The sequence below is a fragment of the Asparagus officinalis genome, chromosome 2, assembly GCF_001876935.1.
Source record: "Asparagus officinalis chromosome 2, Aspof.V1, whole genome shotgun sequence".
Taxonomy (NCBI): domain Eukaryota; kingdom Viridiplantae; phylum Streptophyta; class Magnoliopsida; order Asparagales; family Asparagaceae; genus Asparagus; species Asparagus officinalis.
In genome coordinates this window covers 7,941,194-7,963,319 of record NC_033795.1, presented here as the reverse complement: position 1 = coordinate 7,963,319, position 22,126 = coordinate 7,941,194, and the positions used below count along the sequence as shown (strand labels likewise).

General features: G+C 36.7%; 3 protein-coding genes across 3 annotated transcripts; 2 read left to right on the top strand and 1 right to left on the bottom strand.

Annotated features, from left to right (window-relative positions):
- On the top strand, positions 3,293-6,850 carry LOC109830123 (caffeoyl-CoA O-methyltransferase-like). The gene is made up of 5 exons (XM_020397281.1): positions 3,293-3,368; positions 3,454-3,533; positions 3,899-4,052; positions 4,878-5,009; positions 6,336-6,850. Exons 1-5 carry the CDS (start codon positions 3,303-3,305, stop codon positions 6,645-6,647), a joined length of 744 nt encoding a protein of 247 aa, XP_020252870.1. The 5' UTR covers positions 3,293-3,302; the 3' UTR covers positions 6,648-6,850.
- On the bottom strand, positions 9,365-12,340 carry LOC109830775 (SWI/SNF complex component SNF12 homolog). Its single transcript, XM_020398143.1, is given in 6 exon segments — positions 9,365-9,803; positions 10,823-10,893; positions 10,895-11,767; positions 11,769-11,804; positions 11,806-12,081; positions 12,167-12,340. Coding segments are annotated over 6 exon segments (1,503 nt in total). The 3' UTR covers positions 9,365-9,730.
- On the top strand, positions 13,233-16,865 carry LOC109830122 (60S ribosomal protein L17). Its single transcript, XM_020397280.1, has 7 exons — positions 13,233-13,316; positions 13,433-13,469; positions 13,552-13,592; positions 15,592-15,822; positions 16,090-16,192; positions 16,273-16,340; positions 16,545-16,865. The coding sequence occupies exons 1-7, from the start codon at positions 13,314-13,316 to the stop codon at positions 16,611-16,613; spliced, it is 552 nt and encodes a 183-aa protein (XP_020252869.1). The 5' UTR covers positions 13,233-13,313; the 3' UTR covers positions 16,614-16,865.

Below are 22,126 nucleotides of genomic sequence, written 5' to 3'. Positions count from 1 at the left end.
TCATTGGGAGAGGGTTTCACAGTCTTTGTCCGTGCAAAAAACTGTAAGGAGAAAGCTTTGGAGAGAATATGAGAGTTGATTATGTATGTGAGATTGAGAGATTGAGAGACGAGAGTTGAGTGGTTCCTATTGTAGTTCTCTCTGATACATAGTGAATTTCTCGTATTGTTGCCCCGTGGACGTAGGTCAAAATTGGTCGACCGAACCACATAAATCCCGATATTCTTTTTTCTTGATTGTGGTCGTTTTATATCTTGTTGATTGTGGATTGGCTTCGGAGTTACGCATATTATAGTAGGCGGGGAGAGTAAAATTCCCCAACAAGTGGTATCAGAGCCATGATGATGGATCCGGGAGCGAGTTTGCAAGATAGACGTCATACAAAAGTAAAGATTGAAGATCAATGTTATAATAATCAAGATGAAAAGAAAAAGAAAAAGGAAAAAATTATTGTAGTAGTGGCATACTATAGCAGGCAAGAGCTGTAGCTGGATACTGTAGTAGGAATACTGTAGCGGCACGGTGGGTATTGTTCACACAGATCCAACGGTCGAGATTGATTTGTCTTTTGATCAAGGATTTGAAGGCGGATTTTGGTGATTCAGGAGTCGTTCCTAGGGTTTTTCGACATGTTGAGTTCATTTTTGGTGTTGGTTTTATCAAATTCAATCTATACAGTGACTGATTTTAATTTTGATCGTTGTTAGAGAATGATAACTTCTTCGGGTCCGAAGTTCGATATTCCGCTATTCAATGGCAAGACAGATCTGATGGCAGATAGGGCAAATGAGTATGTGACAAATGAGAATAGCGTAGAGAATCAAATGTAATTCTAGCAGTAGAGTTGTCAGCATATAATTATTCAAAGTCATCGCGGGAGCAATAGTTGGTTGGTGTGTAGACTCGAGGAGGACAGTTCCAAATTAAATGGAGCTTTCAAGCTGGCATGACTGAGTGACACACAGGGTAATGGAGATGGTGGTATTGGAATTGAAGATGATGAGCGCTCATATTCGGTCTAAGCCAAGTGATAGAGGAGATAGAGGCATCCGGCTCGTAGTGTGGAGTAGGAGAGGTTCACTGATATGATTCGAGACGAGTGATGCAGGTGGAGCACAAGGACAACAAGTAAGGGGAGACTATTGCCAGGCTCAAGTTAGGAGGACAAGCATGATTGATTTGATTTTATTGTCAGAGGTGGCGAAGATCTCTTGGTGCACACAAGAGAGGTGGAGGCGCCATGGTGAAGCAGATGATAGTGAGGGACACGAGACAACCAGTTGGAGTGCAGGTGTTCTGATTAGAAGTGTGGTTGCTTCAATTTGAAGTGCGAAAGAAATAGAAGACTCTAGCGGAAAAGGTAAAATTTCAAGACGATGATGATATATCTTCAAGGGAGTTTGGGAATCAAATCCAATGTGGAGATTGTTGGGATTGTGTCTTTGATTCTTTATAGAACTTTATGAGAATTAGATAGGGTTAGAGATCTATCATGATTAGAAGTTTGGGTTCCATCATGATTAGGAGTTTGAATCCTATTATAATTAGAAAGTTAGGCTAGAGATAGAGTTTTGGTTTTCCCATATATATTCTTCTTATGTTGGAGGAAAAACTAAGAAGAAGAGAGTAGAGAGAAGATGTAGTAGAGAGAGAGAGAGTCAATATTCTTATAATCTAGGGTTAGCAAAGGGTGTGGCCTGATTCAAGAATATTGTGTGAGAGGTGAGGGTTTCGTAGTCTTTGTCCATGCAAAAGATTGTAAGGAGAATACTTTGGAGAGAATATGAGAGTTGATTATGCATGTGAGATTGAGAGATTGAGAGACTAGAGTTGAGTGGTTCCTATTGTAGTTCTCCCTGATACATAGTGAATTTCTCGTATTGTTGCCCCGTGGACGTATGTCAAAGTTGGTCGATCGAACCACGTAAATCCCGATGTTCTTCTTTTCTTGATTGTGTTCGTTTTATATCTTGTTGATTGTGGGTTGGCTTCAGAGTTGCGCATATTGTAGTAGGCGGGGAGAGTGAAATTCCCCAACAAAAACGCCTTTCGTCTCGGATCTGTTTCTAAAATTGGGTCAGTCGTGTGCAAGTCTGGGTCATGTTCCCTGACTAGGGTGAGATAGACCAGCTAAACATGACACATGTCAGCCTTAGGGAGGTTTAGTATACTTAGCAATTTTTAGGGTACAACATCTCTAAATCTATATTTATGGGTTCAATATGGTTGTTTTGTGAGTTCACAGTAATATTTAACAAATCGATGATATGATCGTGTTTTTTTACCTTTTTCATGACTTTTTATAGTCTATCTCTTTTCCCTCAAACCAAAAAGTTATCCAAATATGCTATCAAAATATACCATCTATCATAACTTTTTACCCTTTATACTTTTCTTGAATTTGAAATATCATTTTTTGAATTACAAAAAAAAATAAACAATATAAAAAACATTAAAGGGTACTTAGCTATTGCCCCCAGTTATTTACAAATTGAAAATATTATTAAAATAATAATTGAGAAAACTTATAATGTGGAAATTCATTGCAATCAACAAGATGAGGAACGGGATAGAGAAAGAGAAAATAGATTACATGAAATATTCTTTTATTTTTCTACAATCCAAACCATATATTTGAAATAAATTGCAAGGGAAAATGATAGGGGCAGACCCCCAACCACAACTCTAACCACACACTCTCTCTCTTTTGCTACAGTTCACCGGGCCCTTAACATGATATTTTAAATTTTTAAAATCTCATGTAGGGCCTGGTGAACTGTAGCAAAAGAGAGAGGATGTGGTTGGAGTTATGGTTGGAATTGTGCCCCTAGTGCCACTCGATCAATTGCAAGTACCCAAACAAATGATTTATAAAATTCATAAAATTCTTTGATTTCAAATCTACTCTTCAAGCCCAAATCTCTTTTCCCAAGCAAAGCATATATTTAACCTACTGGATTTAAGAAGTCAAATGTCGCAAATCTTGCTAAAAGTGCCAACCAAAAATTCTAGAGCGGATAAATAATAATGAATTGCAAGTGTCGGTTTCTTGCATGGGAGGGGGAGACAGAGCGGAGGAGGAAAAGCGGTGGAAAAGTTGACTAGATAACGGTTAATGTTTTAGGTGAGGTGTTGCCAAAGGAAAATCGATTATTAATTAGTAATTATTATTGTTATTGGTTATATATTTTTGCCACGTGGCAAAAAAAATACCTAGTTTATTATATCGTATCCAGTGAGAGTATAAATAGAGAAGGTAGCTAGAACAGAGGTTCACCAATTGAATCGAGATTCTCTATTCAATGGGTTCTTCGATAGATTGCGCGTATTTCCCTAAGAACCTCCTCCAAAGTGATGCTCTCTATGAGGTCAGTCCTCTCTATTCAATTATTCTTATAGTGCAATTTGCAAATATAATGAAATTATTTGTTATTTCCCCCTAATTTTTTGTAGTACATACTGAAGACAAGTGTGTACCCAAGAGAGCACGAGCAACTCAGGGAGTTGAGAGAGGAGACCATGAAGAACTCCAGGCAAGATTTTTTTTTTGGTGTTTTTGTAGATGCTTAATGTTATTTCTTCCTTGTTGAATTTGACTGTATTTTATGGATTCGGATACTCTCCACTATCTAAAAAGTAATTGAGGGACCACTACATAATCACAACCATTGATTATCTAGTTGGTGGTTATAATTTTTTTCTTTTAGTGCAAATTAGGAATTAATGAGCGCAATACACGGGGTATGAAAAGTGTTAGATTTGGATTGTATCATAACCGCATATTAAGTAATCAACGATCTTCACTATTTATTTATTTTTTTTATAGTGGAGATGATCCAAATTCGTATTTTATAAGAGATGTAGAATTATTCTTGGCTCTTATATATTGAGTTCGCAGGGCTTTGAATCCTGCGATGAGCGTGCCCCCTGAAGAAGGCCAGCTCCTCTCTGTGCTACTGAAGCTCATGAATGCGAAGAAAACAATAGAGATCGGGGTTTTCACTGGCTATTCTCTTCTCGCCACTGCTTTGGCCTTGCCAAAGGATGGGCAGGTGCATGAATTTACTTTTTTTTTTTAAGAGTAGAAGTCCTATGACTTTAAGTGGACTGAGTGCTCCGTCCATTGATTTTTATTTTATTGGTCGGGTTCCAATTTTTTATCCCTTTGATCAAGGGAAATGCTAGGGGACCCTAAATATGAGATAGAGGAAGGGGACAGGTGAGGTGTCCCCTCTCCACTGCATGATGAGGTGTCCCGATCAGTGGGGAGGGAACACCTCACCTGTCTCCTCCCCATGTCCCATATTTAGGGTCCCCCTAGCACTACTCTTTAATCAATGACTTACCTAGAGGCTATTTGGAAAGCCACGTGACTATATAATTAATAACTAATTTACAATTATCACAGAAAATTTTCATATTTGAAAAAATCTGTATAATCTCATAACTAGGAACACAATCAAATACATAACGATTAATATTATAAAACAAATAATCACACTTAATAATTTCAATCCATAGACTATACAAGGAACATGTTGTCATTAGATTAATTAGCCTAATGCATAAGATACTTCTGTAACAATTTGTTTGATATTGGTAACATTTTTTTTAGGGGTTTTTGCTTTTAGACCCATTTGTTTACTCCCATTTATTTTTAAACCCATGTACTATTATTTGTATCTTTAAGCCCAATTCACATTTTGTATTTATTTTTAAACCCAATCTTCAAAATATAAAAATAAGTGGTTTTGGGTTTAAAGATAAATACAAAAGGTGAATTGGGCTTAAAGATACAAATAATAGTACTTGGGTTTAAAAATAAATGGGAGTAAACAAATGGGTCTAAAAGCAAAAACCCCTTTTTTTTAATGTAGATAACGGCCATTGATTGTGATAAGTCAACCTACGAGATAGGATTGCCGTTCATTGAGAAAGCAGGTGTTGAGCATAAAATCGATTTCATCGAGTCAGAAGCTCTGCCTGTTCTTGATAAAATGCTTCAAGAGGTAATAAGATATGCTCTCTCTCTCTCTAAATTTTGTGGTTGAAATTGTGCAAAATCATTAAATTTCTTGGTGCGTAAAGTTTCCCTTTGACGAACTTACTAATAGATAACATGATGAAGGTTACAGGGTCAAAGAAATCTGAAATTAATGGGCCTCTATCTTCGGGGCAAAAGACAGAATTTGATGTTTTTTTCCCAATTGATGACTTAACACAGACAAGATTTGATGTTTTTCTTCAATTGATGACCTATCACATCCATCATGCTACATAGTATCTAGTGTGTTTTTCTTTTGGCCTTGGGTGCGAACACTGTTAGTGTTAGTTCGGTAGGTGACGACTAGGTCCGCTTCTTACCAACTTCCCTACTGTGTTCTTACCTCTCAGCTTTGTTGTTGGTTTTCGTTTTTGTATTAGACTTCTTTTAAATATCTTTATATAATATATCTTATGAACAGAGTATCTCACCCTGTTTTTCAGTTCAAAAAAAAACACATCCATCATATAGTTTCAATTCTTGCAGTTGTAAGGCTCTTCAACCCAAATATAAGAACAATTTGGTTTTTTTTTTTTTTTGACACACTTAGAATTATTAAAAAGCCGACCAAATGAGTTTGTTGAGATTTTGATGTATTTTACAACCTTGTCGAAATTGAAAAGTGGCTTCACTATTTTTTTTTCCACGGTAGGTTCTTATCACTTTTTACAATTCTTAAAATTTTGAAGAAAGTGGATGAAAAGTGAATTGAAATAACAGATAAAACTACCTTTTATTTTTGTTTCTACCCTTTCCTTTTTTTTAAGTACTTTTTTGACAATCAAACGGTAAAAATAAAGAAAACTGATCGATCACAACAACCGTAATCTCAACTTTTCCTTTTTTTCTCGTTTTCCGTCATTTGATTTACACACAGAAAATCGTGACGAACTACTTTCTCTTCAAAATCGTGACCGATTACTCTCTCTTCTCTTTTTACTTTTTATTTACTTTCCCATTCTTAAAAGGAATTTGCTTGCATAATGCATAGTTTTGTTGAGCTTACAATTTATGTGGTTTCATTTTTTTGCATATAGACCCCTTGCGTTAAATATTGTTTACTTTTTTACCCCCACATGGACTCGCTAATTTCTAAGAGCTAGTGGGTATCTATCAAAACTTCACCCAGAATAAAAGAGTCAAAAAAAAATTAAACCGGAAGTGTATTTCTGCCAAAAAAAAAAGAAAATGAAACTAATTAAAAGGGTAGAAAGGATCAAAACGGTGATACTGCAGAAACTCTATGCGCGACTAACCCTTATTCATTCGCAATCTTAATCCAATAATGCAGGAGCCGAAGGACGAGGATCTCTATGACTTTGCATTCGTCGACGCCGACAAGCCAAACTACGGCGAGTACCACGAGAGACTGCTGAAGCTCGTCAGGGTCGGAGGAGCAATCGCGTACGACAACACCCTCTGGATGGGGACGGTGGCAGCAACGGAGGAGGACGAGGATGAAGATGATCCCCTTTCTCCGCAGGAGAAGCTCGACAGGGAGGCCTTGGTCGAGCTCAACAAGTTCTTGGCAGGTGATCCTCGCATCGAGATGTCGCAGGTCTCGGTAGGCGATGGGCTCACCATCTGCAGGCGCCTGTATTGATCTCGAGAACGGTCGATCGTGTGGCTCTGTTTGTGTTTAGTGACTAGATGGTTATGGAAATAATTTATGCTTCGGTTGTGTTTGTTTTTAGGTTGGTCATGTTCGGACTTATGAGCCTGTGGCAGTTTCTCAGTGTGTTTGCTTGTTCTTAAGGTCGTTGACAAGACTCTATATATTTAGAATAAACATGCTTAATTTACATATTTTGCTTCTCAATATATTATTTTTCTGTGATAGGAGAGAAATAGGAGATTCTTATCTCTATCCTTCTCTCGGTTTCTTTGCAAGTGACTTGTTTGATGCTTGGCACTTTTACATTTTAGAAGCCTCGAGTTTTGTAAATTGAATTATACCAAACGTATCTACTTTATCCAATAACATGTTAAGTTTAATTATGAATAGAATAAATAATTTAATTACCCATTCAAAGAAGATAGAATAATTAGAATAGATTAGGATAACAATGTAATATTCAAAAAAAGTTATAAACGTAATATTGACCATGAAAAGATTTTTGCAAACTCGTACTTTTAAAAATAGTATGATATGATATGATATGATATGATATAATATGATTTATATTAAAAACTTTTGGAAACCAGAACTAAGAAGGACAACAATTAGTGAAACTATGACCTTCTACACATGAATCAACAATTACAAAAGATTTTACAAAAATAAGAACTAGGCAAACTACCGTCCCACAAACTATCTAGAATGCACTCATTAACTTCAAATATAAACTATCTATCTATATACCACAATTTAATGAAAGATAAACTTTTCATCCCGTGGGCTTCATTTTAGAATTCCAAAAATACCCTCCCACCTGAGAAACCGCCATTGGAAAAAAAAAATTGATCCTAAGTTCCTAACAATGGGAAATAAAAAATAAAAAACTTAAACAAAATGTCCATTTTCTAGACAACCCGAGTACAATGCTATCTCATGCTCGTAGTCATGCCCGCCGAAACATTACTCTATTTTCAAATAAATCCTCCAAATGTCATATAAGTTTCCCAAGTCCATAAAAGTATCCTCCAATAAGTGCCCCAAAGTTGAACACTGCTAACTTAAAAGCGTATACCTACAACGAGAGTGCTCATGTCATGTCTTAGGAGTTGGGACTGAGCAAATCCCCTCCTCTTTCACAATAAAACCATAAAGAAAAAACATAGTCACAGAGACAACCATGAACCATCCTACCTCTGATATAAAGAGTAAAACATATTCCCTTCATCAAATCAATATTTGGATACTCTTTATGTGCGTCTCTTGGTAGCAAAATTGACACACTAATAACCTCTCTTATATTTTATTTCATATGATAATTCTACAAAAGACTTTCGGACTTGATAGCAGAATATAACCACATGTTCAATAATCATTAGACAAAGAGTATAAATCATCTCACAAATTGATCATTAGGAACGGCTATAAAAATCATTCGAAGCAAAATTGTAATCATCCAAATCAAAAGGTAGTTTAAAAAGTTGCAAATCGAAATAAGCATATACTATCCCAAATAAAAGCATATTTTTGGTACAACTTGGGCGTGCACGGAGCTTATGTCTGATTCATAATCCTCTAATAACCAGTTAATAAATAGAAAAAAAAAATTAAGGAGACATATCTCACAAGTATAATGCAATTTGTGCATTCATGGTGCAGTTCTGATTCACAAATGATCCAAGAATTAAAAGAAAGTAATAATACCGTAAATTGGTTCAATGAGCTCTCTTTTGATGTAGCTACTTGTTAACATTTTCAGTAGACTTTTCTGGTTTCTGGGACAATATTACAGGCTTAAATTTAGGAATTTGAACTTTTGCTTGTTTAGTTTAATCAGATGTTTAAGTCCATTATTTGTCAACATGCATACAAATAATGTGTACTTAATTAGGGGACAATCTTAGGTGCATATGTTGATACCAAGCATGCAAGTACCATGCTGATCAAGCATATTCCCTACATACCAGTCAAAGAAATATAGATAGTATTTATACGTACCACAAACCAAAGCGTAACTTGAATTAAAAACCCAAATCTATTTTACTTACAAGTGTGAAGTTGATTGTGGTCAGGTCAAGAACTTGAAACAAGCTGTTTGCTGTCCACTAAGACCTTGGTCAAAATTATTTTCTTTTCATTACATTACCAGTCCCTTTTTTTAGAACCTCATCCCTTCTTTTTTCTTTTTTCCCTTTCCTTCTCCTTTGCTTACTCCTTTGGTGCCTTCAAATGCAACACCCACTGGCGCAGGATACTATAGTCACTTTCGGTACATAGGCAGCTTTGCAGCTAGGCCCTAGTTTTGAATCAATATTAGCTTCCTATTGCCAATAAACTGCATAAGAGATACTTTGCAATAATAAAAAGAAAAGAAAACGGAATGACAGCCAAACAAATTGGTGCAACAACACTGCTGGAATCAAATTAAATATAAAATTCTTGAATGGCAAAAGAACAGAATAACAAGCACTAAGAATTGTGACGGACATACGCACCGAAAAATGAGGTGAAATTAGAGGGGGCAATTGTCTGGTGATTGAGATGTATTAAAACGAAAAAAATATATGAACATTATTAGCCACGTTACGCCGTTATAACACCAAGAAAAAACTGTCATACAAACATTTAAGGATCAAGAAGTGCTGCAATATTCAATGCAAATTGCACGTCTTTTAGAGTTATTCTCAAAGTTTTTATTCTAATAGTATAAAAGTAAAACACATTTCACAACAATGAAATTTATGTTCATTACATGCCATATCCTTCGCTATTTGCATACATTCAATTTCCATAGAAAAGATCATGAGACATGGCTGTCTCACAGTTCACCCAATAGTTAAGCAAAAAGATGAAAACATATCTGGTTACAACAAATGCAAATCTAGAAAACAGATTTGCAAGCATTTGAGATGCAGATAGCTGACAGTTACATTGACTACATCTAAAAGCCCAAAAAAAAGTTCTAAATATATAACGAAGAACAATGGATAATTAATTCACCTTTTCTGGAACTCAACGAGGAAATAAACATCGAAACTTTACTGCTTCTAAAAGATCAACAGAAATCCTACTCATGTGCTGCCAGGTGCATCAGCAGCCCCTGCTGGTTTACGGTTTAGGTAACGGATAACAGCATCCTCAACCCTGTACATTTCCATTAATAAAACATTTCATTATTAAAATGCAAGCAAAACTCAAGGCTTATATTCACTTCGGTAGTCCCAAATTTTACCTATAATTCACTTTGATACCTGAAAGTATTTTTTATTTAAGAAGCTCCTTTATACCCCCCAAAAGTTTCAATATCATTTCACAATTGTTACCAACCAGATTTGTTTAGATTTTTCTGTTGAATTTATATCATGTGCGTAGCACCTGATACCCCCATCAACTATTAATGGGGACATTTGGTTGATTGGATCCCTAGCAACTGAGTAATAAATGGCCTAACTGTAATACAAGTTTTATAGAAAACCTTACAAAATCTGGTTGGGGGTATCAAAGTAAAATAGAATTGAAACTTCAGTTATCAGAGTGTTAAAAAAATACACTGGTATCAAAGTAAAAAAATGGGTAAACTTTGGAAGACCAAGGGGCTGTTTGGTTCAATTTCTATAAAAAAGAGGAAAAAGAAAAGTACTCAAAATTTGATTTTCTTGTATTTCTATAAAATTTGTAGGAAAAATTTATAGAGCTCAAAAGAGTACCATATTTCTTATATTTTGCTATTTCTTTGTTCGGTTCAAAGTATGAAAAAATTTCTAACTTCATAGAAAATATGTTGTTTTCTTTTTCTTTTGTTTGGTTGGATGTCACTTTATAGAAAATAGCTTACTAACAATACCCATGGAAGAGTACTGATGTACTTAATTAATTTTTTAATTTTTAATATATGCGTCTGATTTCTGGGTGGTTTCTACACATTTTGAGCGAAAATTGATTTCTATAAGATGAAGTACTTTTCTGTACTTCATAGTTATGTAATTTTTTAAACCAAACAAAGTTTATAGAAATCTCTAGAAAAGTTTTATTTACAAAACTACCACTATCAGCCATTTTCTATAAAGTTTTCTATAAAACCACTCAACCAAACAGCCCCCAAAGTAAAGAAAATAAGCCAAAACTCAACACAAAACATGCAAAGGTTGTGATTGAGAAAATACCAAGGTTGGTTATAGAAAATCAGACCGCGCCCCCTTCCTTTTCAGCCATTGCCGCTTGCCTCCCCTAGCAACCCCCAAGCTTTTCAAATCCTTACTCTGGGAAGCGATCAAAGCATTTATAAACTCAACGGGCGACTGACTGAACCCTAGAAAGAACGCCCTCCTCCTCCGATGCTCATGAATCTTCTTAATCGAAGCACATATGACCTCATCACAAGCCTCAATATCCTTGTGCTTCTCGGTATTAGAAAGAAACATCGCCATCTCTTTCTGTAACGGGAAAGGAACATCAACAAGTACATCATAACAAGCATTTCCAACTGCCCCATTGCCCGTTAGCCTAATCCTATGCTCCAACAATATCGGCTGTGGCGGCGTCAAATGCTGCGAAATCTTTTGCGAAACCAACGAGAACTTCATTTTATCATCTCCAAACACCTTTTTCAAAGGAGGGTCACAAGCGAAAAAAGTTGGGTCGCTTGGATTCTGCAGCTTCTTCGCCTTAACATAATGCCAAATCCCTGCAATGATTCTAGCTCTAGTATCAACTTCAATCCCTAAAAGCTCCATTAACGCCGTAGACAACTTAAATTTCTCTGGATTATAGTTCATTTCCAACTTTATGCCCACACTAAACTCTTTATCTCCTTTCCTCTTGATCTCAAACCCCTCCAACGGAGCAGGAGACCTCGAATTCTCCCAAATTATAGTCGGGTTCTCCGGATAAAGCGCTGGGTCCAGCGAGATCGTAACTCTTCTGAAAAAAGACGAGAACTTCGGATACATCGGGTTAGGTTTAGGCACTGCAGTCGCCGGATCACTGTCAACCCCGTCCTCCAAAATCCGGCCAATGATCTTCAACGACCAAGACGGCGGCTCCGCGTTGCCTTCCGCCTCCGGCCACCGCCCTTCTCCCTGATTCACGAACGTGTTTCGCAACACCGTAAAAACCCCTCAGCGGTCTCTGCAGCGTCGGCGGGGTTCTTCAGCGAACTCCTGTAGTATCGGATCTTCTTCCTCGCCAAGGCGGCCGTCGACCGGGACTGCGAACTCGAAGAAGCTGGGTAGAGATGCCGGATTCGGGCAGGAGGCGTGGGCGAACCCGGTCGGCGGATCTGCCTTCTCGGGGCAGCCTTCCGCCTTCTTGCGCGGGCGCCGGCGGAGCGGGTGAGCTCTTGCGGCCTTGAAGAGGAGGAGGCTGCGTCGGCGGCCGGGAGGCCGGGTGGACTGGGAGGGCTGCGGGCGGGCCGGGGGGGCTTCTGGGCGCAAGCGCTTGTTAGGGTTTAGGACGAAGGGTTGTTTGGGCGATCGGGGACTGGAACTGGGACCTGGGTTTGCTGGAACAGGGTCTGGAAAGCGGAGGCGACTCGCGGCTGAGGGGGGGCGGAGGTGAGAGAGTTGGGCTGAGGGAGGGGAGGGAAGCTTAGGGTTCCCGAGGCGGGAGTTGGCTAGGGTTCGGAGCTGGTGCTGGTTAGGGTTTGTGGGGGTGTTGGTGCTGTTGTTGTTGCTGGACGCCATGGCCGGGGACTGAAACCCTAACCCTAGATCGGTGGGAGCGACGGAGCCAGGTGTCTAATTGGAGGACATTAGGGCTTTGGAGGTAATTAATTTGGGGGTGGAAAAGTTGGGACTTTTTTTTTTTTTTTTGGTTTTCGAGTAGAGAGACGAGGCTGATTCGGGGAGTGGGGGTCGAATGAAGGCCTGTTTTGGGCCGAGCCCATACGGCAAGCCTCTTTATTAGTGAGAAGGCGGATGCTTTTAGACTTAATTGCACTTAAATACCCTGTATCTTCCCCTTACTCTGTTACTTATACAACCTCAATTGTTATGAAAATGTGAGAACTTTTTTTTTTGAAAATTATCATGCAGTGATCACATGCTAAATTTAGAACTTTTCACCTCTTAAATTTTTTTTGTTAAATTTAATGTTAAAACTACCAGAGTTTTATTTGGTTATTCTATTAGGGTAGGCTTAAAATATAATACGATACTTTTAACAGTAAATTAACGAAAATCAAGGATTAAAAAGTTATAAAACTATCATGTGACTACGTGTAAATTATAATATTAGAATAATTAAAGGTATTTAAGTGTAAAATTGTAAAACATTAGGGTGTATAAGTGCAATCTTCTTTTTAGAACTACTACCTCGAACCTGCCCTTATAAGTAGTTAAAAATTAGTCCCTCAAATCATTGAAATTGCCACATGGTTCCTCAATTATTATACTTTGTCTCAAAATTAATCCCTTCGGTCAGAGACTAATTGTTAAGATGCAAGAATTGGGGGGCCTAACAATTTTAATGATTCAAAGGGACTAATTTCAAAATATTAAAGGCTGACGTGGGGTCCCCCAGGTTTGACTTATTCAACTAATGGGCTGACGCTTCCCAAATTCCGGCCCATTAAGAGCTAGGGTTTTAGATATAAATCCCTCTCGTTTGTTTCACTGGGCGGCTCTCCTCGTTGGGTACCTAAAATCTCCGGCAACAATGGTAAAAGTTTTAAGTTTTTATTTTTTTTTTTCTTTTAAAAATCTCATCTTTGATTGCATTTCTTTATGATTAGATCCTAATATATTTTCTCTCTTCTGCTTGATTTTCATCTTCAGGTGAAGTACTCAACAGAACCCAACAATCCTACTAAGTGTAAGATCTTGAGCTAAATCCTTAAAATTTGCCCCCGTATTTAATTTTAATTTTTTTTAATGATTTAATTTTTCGTTTGCAGCATCCAAGGCAATGGGTCGGGACTTGAGGGTCCATTTCAAGGTAGATTTAAAAAAAGCATTTTATGGTTCATTTAGGGTCGGGAATTATTTTTAGCATCAGTTTCATTTCATTAAAGCATAGAATTGTAATCTAATAAGAAAGTATTTTGCTAATACATGGAGTTAAGGACGTGCAAAATCTTTTTTTTTTGTGGGTTTTTTTATTTGAGTTTGTAGCATAAACTGTACTAAAGATTAAAATTTGAATTCTCCTTGGTAGGAAGCCCTTTCTCCATGACAAATGCTAAGTCTAGAGTAGATGTAAAATGAATTTCGTAGCCACGGTATTTGGAGTCTTTTATTTAGCTGATTACTTGGTTCCTCGGGAGAAATTTAGAGTCCTAGAAATCTATGTATGCCCGCTTCAGTGTCTTTCGTTGGTGGCATGCTGCATCTGCTAGCTGTGTATGATATTATCATTGTGGTATTTATGGAAATTTGTCCATTTAGTTTGGTATGCACTTGATGTGAAAATTTGTTAGCCTCTCTTGTGTCTAGTTACAAGCATGTTCACATCTATTTACCTCAGAAAATAAAACGAGGGATGTTGCCTTTGATAATCTATATTACATTTTAAAGAAAGATGCTCTAGTGGAAGAATGGTGCCAGATTAGACCAGTCTTACTGAATTTGTGGGCAACACATGTTTCACGCATCCTAACATTTATTACTAGCCTTTAATATATCAGATGTGTATTCGTGATTGAGAAATTATGGTTGAGGCTCGCAATACTTATTTTTAGTGGATTCATGACTAGGATAGTTCATTGTAGATTGTCAGGTAGAGTTACCATACTCTAGTTTATAGGAGTACTGAGCTTATTGTTACATTAGATGTTTATGATGCTTTGTGAGTTATGTGTTACGTTACACGGCTTTCTCTCTGTATCTCAGCTCCTTTTTTTTAACATGAGCTCTCTCTTTTTATTAGAATGGAACTAGTGTTCTGTGCCATGTTGATGCCAGCAGCTTGCTGAACCATGATTAATTTGGTGACTTTTGTTTGTGCTTCATTTTTTTGTTTACTTTTCGTCTACAATCTGGTCAAAATTAACTGTTGGACTTTTATTTTGTCATCTTTTCACATTCATTCTCCATTTTTTTCTCCTAGCTATCGCGTTTTCTTTAACCATTATTCTCTATTTCTAGAGGACCAAACAAATTATATGTGACTTGTGACTCTTAATGTTTTTAGTTTGATTTAGCATCAAACAAATATGATCAAGGGAAGTGAGAGATTGCGATATTTAAACACAATATGCTCATTGGGGGATAATATCAGTGAGGAGCTTTTTCCAATAAATCATCTTGGAAAACCAAATATGCTTTTGATAAATCGTCTTGGAAAACCTAATATGCTTATGACAGCAGTGCATTGTGCTGAACCTTAGATCAAAATTACATTAGATAACTTGAAAAGGAAAACAAGGGGTTATGCATGTCAATAAGCTCTTTGTGATCTTTAGAAATATTAATTGTAGATATAGCTTGTGTAGGAGAATAGTGAGTAACATATGACATATGCGTTCATATACATTGATATGTGTTGAATCTCAACCAAGTGATCTGGCGTGGGTTAAGTAATCGAAAAAAAACTTCACTTTATTCACTTGACTGAGATTCAGCCACATCGCTGTTTATGAGAGAATCTCCTCATATGTCATATGAATACCATTATTCTCTTTATATAATTAGGAGTGCATGAAGAACTGTGGTCAATTATATATTAGGTAGTGATGAAGAACTACGGTCAATTATGCATTCAGAGTTTGCAGAAATACCATCTCACATAGTACATAGCCATTGTGTTGCAGTCTGCTAGTTGTAATTGCAGTGTGAAAAGTAATGAACTTAAACTTGCTATTGCTATAAAATGTTTGTGGTTTCTCTCAGTAGTTCATTGATTAACATAAGGACTCTACAAGTATATTCTAGATTCTTAAGTCTACGGTTTTTGCTTGTTCTCATGTGCTCATTTACACTTGCTTTCCTTTGTGCAGAACACTAGGGAAACTGCTTTTGCACTAAGGAAGATGCCTTTGACCAAGGCTAAAAGGTATCTCGAGGATGTTATTGCTCACAAGCAAGCTATCCCCTTCCGAAGGTATTGTGGTGGTGTTGGTCGTACCGCCCAAGCTAAGAATCGTCACTCAAACGGTCAAGGGCGTTGGCCAATGAAATCTGCTCGGTTCATTCTTGACTTGCTTAAGAATGCTGAGAGCAATGCAGATGTATGTTAGCTATTTTCTATCCCTTAAGTGTTCATTGCGTATACCCTTACTATTACCCAAGTGAAGATAGATCCCCTCGTAGTTCTATTGTTGCAGATAGACTCCCTGTGCGATTTTTTGTCTCTTTTACCCTCAGAGAGATAATTGCTCTTTGACAAACACAACTCATGAGGGTTAGAGTCAAAAAGATTTGGCAGTAGTACAGGTGGTCAATCCGCAGCTAAGCCTATATTTAATATGGATTTTTACCTTGTACTCATGCTTTAGGTGAAAGGTCTAGATGTGGATGCACTATTTGTCTCCCACATTCAGGTGAACCAAGCCCAGAAACAGAGGCGCAGAACTTACCGAGCTCATGGAAGGATCAATCGTATGTCTAACGTCCTTTTACCTGAATTTATGGTTTTTGGTGTATCTATTAAAGGCTAAAGATAAGTTATAACATGACAGCTTACATGTCGTCACCCTGTCACATTGAGCTGATTTTGTCAGAGAAGGAAGAACCAGTTAAGAAAGAGGTAATTTGTTTGTATCCCTACTTTTATGTGAATGCTTTATCCTAGTTTGTTACCAAGGTGCGAAAATTTTAAGGAAATGTTTCATATTGACTTAAATTCTAAAGCCATTTTATATGATAACAGTAACATTGAATATTAGTGCCTTGACTTTCAACTGTATGTTGCTCATATGTCAACTATTCTTATTGGGTATCGATTATGCAGGCTGAAACTCAATTGGCTACAAGGAAACCAAATAAAGGTCAGGCATTGCGCAGTGGTGATTCTTCTTAAGTCGCAGCACCAAGAGCTTTATCAGATAGGAAATTTGTTTCTTCTGTTACAGAGATTTTGGACTCGGTTATGGGATTCTTAGTTTTTTTTCCTGAGATTATATTCCCATCAATTCTATAATTTGCAGGATTTTTATCTTATCAAACTGCAATTTGTGCCTCCTGTAGACCCCTGGCAATTCATGTCTTGGTTATGGTTATTTACTGTTGAAATCCTATTATGTGCCATCAGGAAAACCCTGATTTTGATCTAGATCCTGAGGCTACAAAAATGACCGTTTTTAGCAAATTAAAGATCCATAACAAGCCTTTTGAATCAAGTATAGATCCCTCTGTGCTATTGTTCTTTTTAATTTATTACCCATCTAGTGTTATTGTTGCAGGTACATTCCCTGAGCGATTTTTATGACTCTCATATCCTCTTATTAAGGGTCTATTTGTTGAAAAACAAATTTCTATTTCTTCTGTGGGAGAAAAAAAATTCACTCATGGTGTCTACTTGCAACAATAAAAATATAGCTGGTGAGTTCGAAACAGCTATATTACAGGTGCTCTATCTGGCAATTTAACTTCTTATATTAATGATGCTGAAACAATTTTTCATTCCTATTAAATATACTAGTGAACGCTATGCACGGCATTTTTTTTTCCGCTACACTAATCTCGGTTTAACTGCCGTAGTTTTCTTAAATTTTTTAAATTTGTTACGGTAGCCTGTTTGCTACAGTATCCCGTGTGCTACAGTAATATTTTTCCAAAGGAATCACTGTCCAGCTTCGTAATGCCACGGTCAATGTTACTGTAGTATTTACTGTATCATGAATTGTGAACCTTGGTTCTCCCATTTGTATAGAGGAGTTGATTGTTGCATTATAACATTCATATGTTTATCTTTGGGTGAGAAGCATAGATAGATATGCAATTCATGACATCTGTTTCCTCAGTTATTTATTTTGGCCGGGAATTGATACTGTGACACAATTGCGAATAACTCTGTGCGCTAGTGCTTTTTTGATACTGTGACACATTTTACTTGGATCTTACATGAATCGTTATTGTCCTTTACAGTGCATGCACCCTTGTATTCATAGTTGTATGCTTACCTACCCTCTTGCTTACAAGCTCAAAATTTCCTATAACGTGAAAAGGTAAACCAAGAAGAGCATTAATTTGCTACATTTCCCCTTCTTTTAGTAAACTTGAACTAGAAGATGAATAATAATTAGAAGCGCCTACATATACAACTTCCCTGTACTCTTAGCTTCAGAGGAATATTCAGGGAGAACTGGAGTCTTTCATTCTCGCCGTCGGGTTGAGGCATCACGGGGAAGGCGATGATCATCTCTCCCGCCTCACGGGCACCATCGTGGGCTGCACTAGCACTCTGCACGAGGGTGGGGTTTTCGAGCTCTATATTAGGCTTCCATGTAAGTTCTGTCGTCTTAAGATCTCTTCCCTTGTACCAAAATTTTGAATATATGTGTGAATATTTACGATGATTGGGCTTCGTAAAATGAAACACATGAACTTTAGGGCGGATTTGGATTCTCTCCACTTTCAGAAAGTTGTCGAGAGCCACTATTTTTTATAATAACCATTGATCATCTAGTGCATATTTGATATTTTTCTAAATCTAGCACTCATCATACTTCATGAATTGTACTCATTCTTAATTTGCACTCAAAGAAATAATCTTAACCATTAAATAGATATCGATAATTACGATAGAGTAGTTGTCTCTCCACTGTTTTTTTAGTGGAGAGGATCCGAATCCCTTTAGAGCCTGTATTCAAATTCTGAAGTTATAGTAAGTTTTAACCGTTAGTATTCTTTATTGTATATAACATGCAAAAGGCACCAAATTCTTGGATTTCTTTTTGGAATATTCTTTTCAAGTCATAACTCGTATTAGTTGCATAGTTTTGGACGAGAGTTTTTGAAGTTGCAATATGGTTAATTTCGTAGGGTGGTTAATTTTATGATGGTTAGCAATCAGAATGAGTTACTAATCACGTATCTTTGTGATGATGGACATAGCTGATCACAGTATCATTGGCGCTTTCTATATACATAGTTTTGTTTAGAACAATTTTTCACTGTAGACCCAAACTGAGTTTTTATTATCAAAATCGACCGATTTTTTTTTTAATTACCAAAATCGACCCGTTTTATGCCACATAAGCGTAATCCCATTTCCTAATTAGTCGGGGTTGCCAACCCCGACTGTTTAGGAGTTGTTAAACCCTAATTAAATCAGGTTTAAGGCTTCTAATTGGGGTTTAACAACTCCTAAACAGTCGGGGTTGGCAACCCCGACTAATTAGGAAATGGGATTACGCTTATGTGGCATAAAACGGGTCGATTTTGGTAATTAAAAAAAAATTCGGTCGATTTTGGTAATAAAAAATCTGTTTGGGTCTACAGTGAAAAATTGTTCTTTTGTTTATGTGCATTCTTTATTATGTCGTAGCTTAAGGATCTTGACAGTTCACGTATATTCCTTTATACAAATAGGAGGATCAGAAAATTCCTATTCATGCTACAGTAAATTCAACAATATAATAATCAATATAGTAAGAACAGTACTATTATTACTGTAACACACTGGGATACTGTAGCAATTTCAAAAAAATGCGAGATTCTATAGCAATACTTGGGCTTATGATTGCTTTTATGAACAGTAACGTTATTACTGTAGCACACGGGAACACTGTAGCATTTTTTAAATGTAAGATACTGTAGCAATTCAAAATCTTAGTATCTTAGAAACATGATTGCTGTAGCATGAAAAAATTTATCGTCATGCTTTGCACGGACCGCAAACTAGTTAATCATTGATGGGAGAATGTGAAGTTATAGAAATTTCCATTTGGCCTAGCTATTAACAAGAATAATTACACGCACTGTGTTTCATTCTAGCCAATTGATGGTTTTTGTTAAGCTAATAATTTATGCTAAATGCTTTATTTTTGTAAATTTTCAACCCATCATATTGTTCTGTTACATTTCAACTATCATATTGTTAAGATGAATTGTCTTTTGGCTTTTTAGGATAGTCTATTCTGTACAGAACGATACGTCTACGATATCGTAGGCAGTAAATGACTTATCTATGTTAAAGTAAATAATACAAATTTTTTTATTTATTAATATTTTTAAGCTAAATTCGTCATGTTTATTTTTGCTTATTCTTTTGAAATTGTTTAACTGTGATATGCGTATATATACACTATCTGCTTATCGCTATCCTCTTGAACCTCCTCAAGTCAAGTTCATTACAAAAATTTGGTTGAGGACAGTTTCCTAGAAATTGTGAGCAAGTTCTAATCTTTCAAACTTATGCAATCTATTTTATGCAGTATGTTCCTGTTTCCTGAGAAAAAATTTATTTGAGATAGTTTAAACACCTTAACCAAGACCAAGAAAGGCAACATTTGAGAGGGCAAAAATATTATATTCAATGTCGAGGTATGTCTAAACAAATTTATTTGGAAGCAATTAAGAACTATTTGTTTAAAAGATGACCATCTATATATATGTGTGTGTTATATAGTTATTTTAGTGATGAAAAATAATTTCCAATCAATGGCGGATAAGTGTCCCACATTATGCGTAATCGAGCCAGCTCTTTAAGATAACCAAAGGCCCAATCCGGTTGAGTCGACACACTGACATCTTGTGAAGATGACTCAAAAGGCGTCACGTGTCGGCCCCAAGCTGAGTCGACTGTTTAATCGCCCCACTTGACCGACTAGTAGGCCGACATCTTACAGAGGCGACGCAAAAGGTGATATTTCTCGACCACCGGGCGAGTAAAAAGGCGACGAAATGCCTCCATCCCCCTCCCATGCACTGGCAACCAATCACCTCGCAACAAATGCTATTAAATGCATTATGGGTGTCATCATTCATCTGCCCTCAATAGTCTTTATGACACATCGGACCACGTCGGCACCAGACACCCCCAATCACTTCGCATTAAATACTGAAGTGATACCTCCTCCACTCGTCGGCCGACACATGTAAAGCAAAGACTGAAGTGACCATCATCCCATATTCAGTCGAAATTACCATTCTACCATTCTACCACCACTATAAACTAGTGTGCACCTCGTGCAAAGCACGATTCCCTTTTTTTAAGCATCACATTTTGAACTTATTTTTCTCTAAGTTTTAACACATTTGATTAATTATTGTACGCTTAAAAGTAGAAATCATATCTACTCCTAAATACTTGGGTACCGTTTGGCAAAGGGTTAAGAGAGGGGTTAAGGAGACTTAACCCTTCTTAACCTGTCAAACACAACAAATCTATATAAGGGTTAAAGTGAGTTAACCCTCCATAATTTGCCAAACATAAAAAATATAGAAGGATTAAGTTAACCGCTCTAGAGAGGTTAAAATGAGTTAACCCCTCAAAATGAGGGGTTTACTAATACTCCTATTTAGATGGAATAAGAGTTAACCCTTCTAATTATAAAGAAAATAGTCAAAATCATTGTTATTCTCAAACACTAAAACTGATCATAAGGGCTAAAATAAAACTTATTTAACGGGTTAATAATTTAGTCCTTCGGATTATCAAATGGGCTAAGTACATTAATCATTCTCTTTAACCCCTCTTCATTAACCCAATGGGCTAAGTACATTAATCATTCTCTTTAACCCCTCTTCATTAACCCTTTGCCAAACGGGGCCTTAAAGAATAATCTAAGTTTTAATACATGTGATTTAGAAATCATATCTACTCATGTATACTTGAAGGAGAATCGACGTTTTAATATATTTAATTTGCTTTACTATTTATAATATAATAAATTACTATAGAGTGAATAGTAGTTTCAAGCATAGAGGCTCAGATCTAATTTATTGTTTATGCTATAGTAAATTATTGTAGCATAAACAGTAACTTCGACTGCGGATCTGCCTTACTGTTTATGCTACAGTAATTTGCTATAGTATTTACTATAGCATGAACAATGATTATTCGGATCCTGCTATAAGTATAGAAGAGTATATAGGAATACTATTTTTAATAACAAGGTAAGATCTTTACCACTACTCACTGGGCTTAAGAGTTACTATAGTTTATTTCACCTCTCCACTCAAGCAAACCAATGACTTGATCGTCGGAGGAACAACCGGGAAACCCAACCCCGCCCTCTTACGATTTGCTACTTATACAGGGAAGAACAGTTTACTCCACATTCGAAGGGTTAAAGAATCTCCGTCAACTTAATCAATCCTTCCATTTGACTGTTTGATATCAGACACCAATAATATATATATAACCAACTTTTTTAAATGGGATTGGGTTTTTTAAAGGGGAGATCTTGGGCCATATTAGGAGGAGGAAAGGGATTGGGTTTTTAAATAGGGAAGAAGAAGGGTAATTTAGGAATATTTTCTTGGACAGTGGGTTTTAGGGCTTGTTTGCATTTCTTTTTTAATTTTGGGGCTTTTTGGTTATGGTTTTTGGGCTGGGGAGGAGGATGATTGCACCAACTTTTTTTT

What these genes read in the sequence shown, in the direction of transcription:
- LOC109830122 (XM_020397280.1), top strand. An exon ending in ATGCTGAGAGCAATGCAGAT is followed by an intron (nt 15,823 to 16,089) that starts GTATGTTAGCTA and finishes CTCATGCTTTAG; the next exon opens with GTGAAAGGTCTAGATGTGGA. An exon ending in AAGAACCAGTTAAGAAAGAG is followed by an intron (nt 16,341 to 16,544) that starts GTAATTTGTTTG and finishes TCGATTATGCAG; the next exon opens with GCTGAAACTCAATTGGCTAC.
- LOC109830123 (XM_020397281.1), top strand. Translation starts at nt 3,303, where the DNA reads ATGGGTTCTTCGATAGATTGCGCGTATTTCCCTAAGAACCTCCTCCAA. An exon ending in GAGACCATGAAGAACTCCAG is followed by an intron (nt 3,534 to 3,898) that starts GCAAGATTTTTT and finishes TTGAGTTCGCAG; the next exon opens with GGCTTTGAATCCTGCGATGA. An exon ending in TTGATAAAATGCTTCAAGAG is followed by an intron (nt 5,010 to 6,335) that starts GTAATAAGATAT and finishes CCAATAATGCAG; the next exon opens with GAGCCGAAGGACGAGGATCT.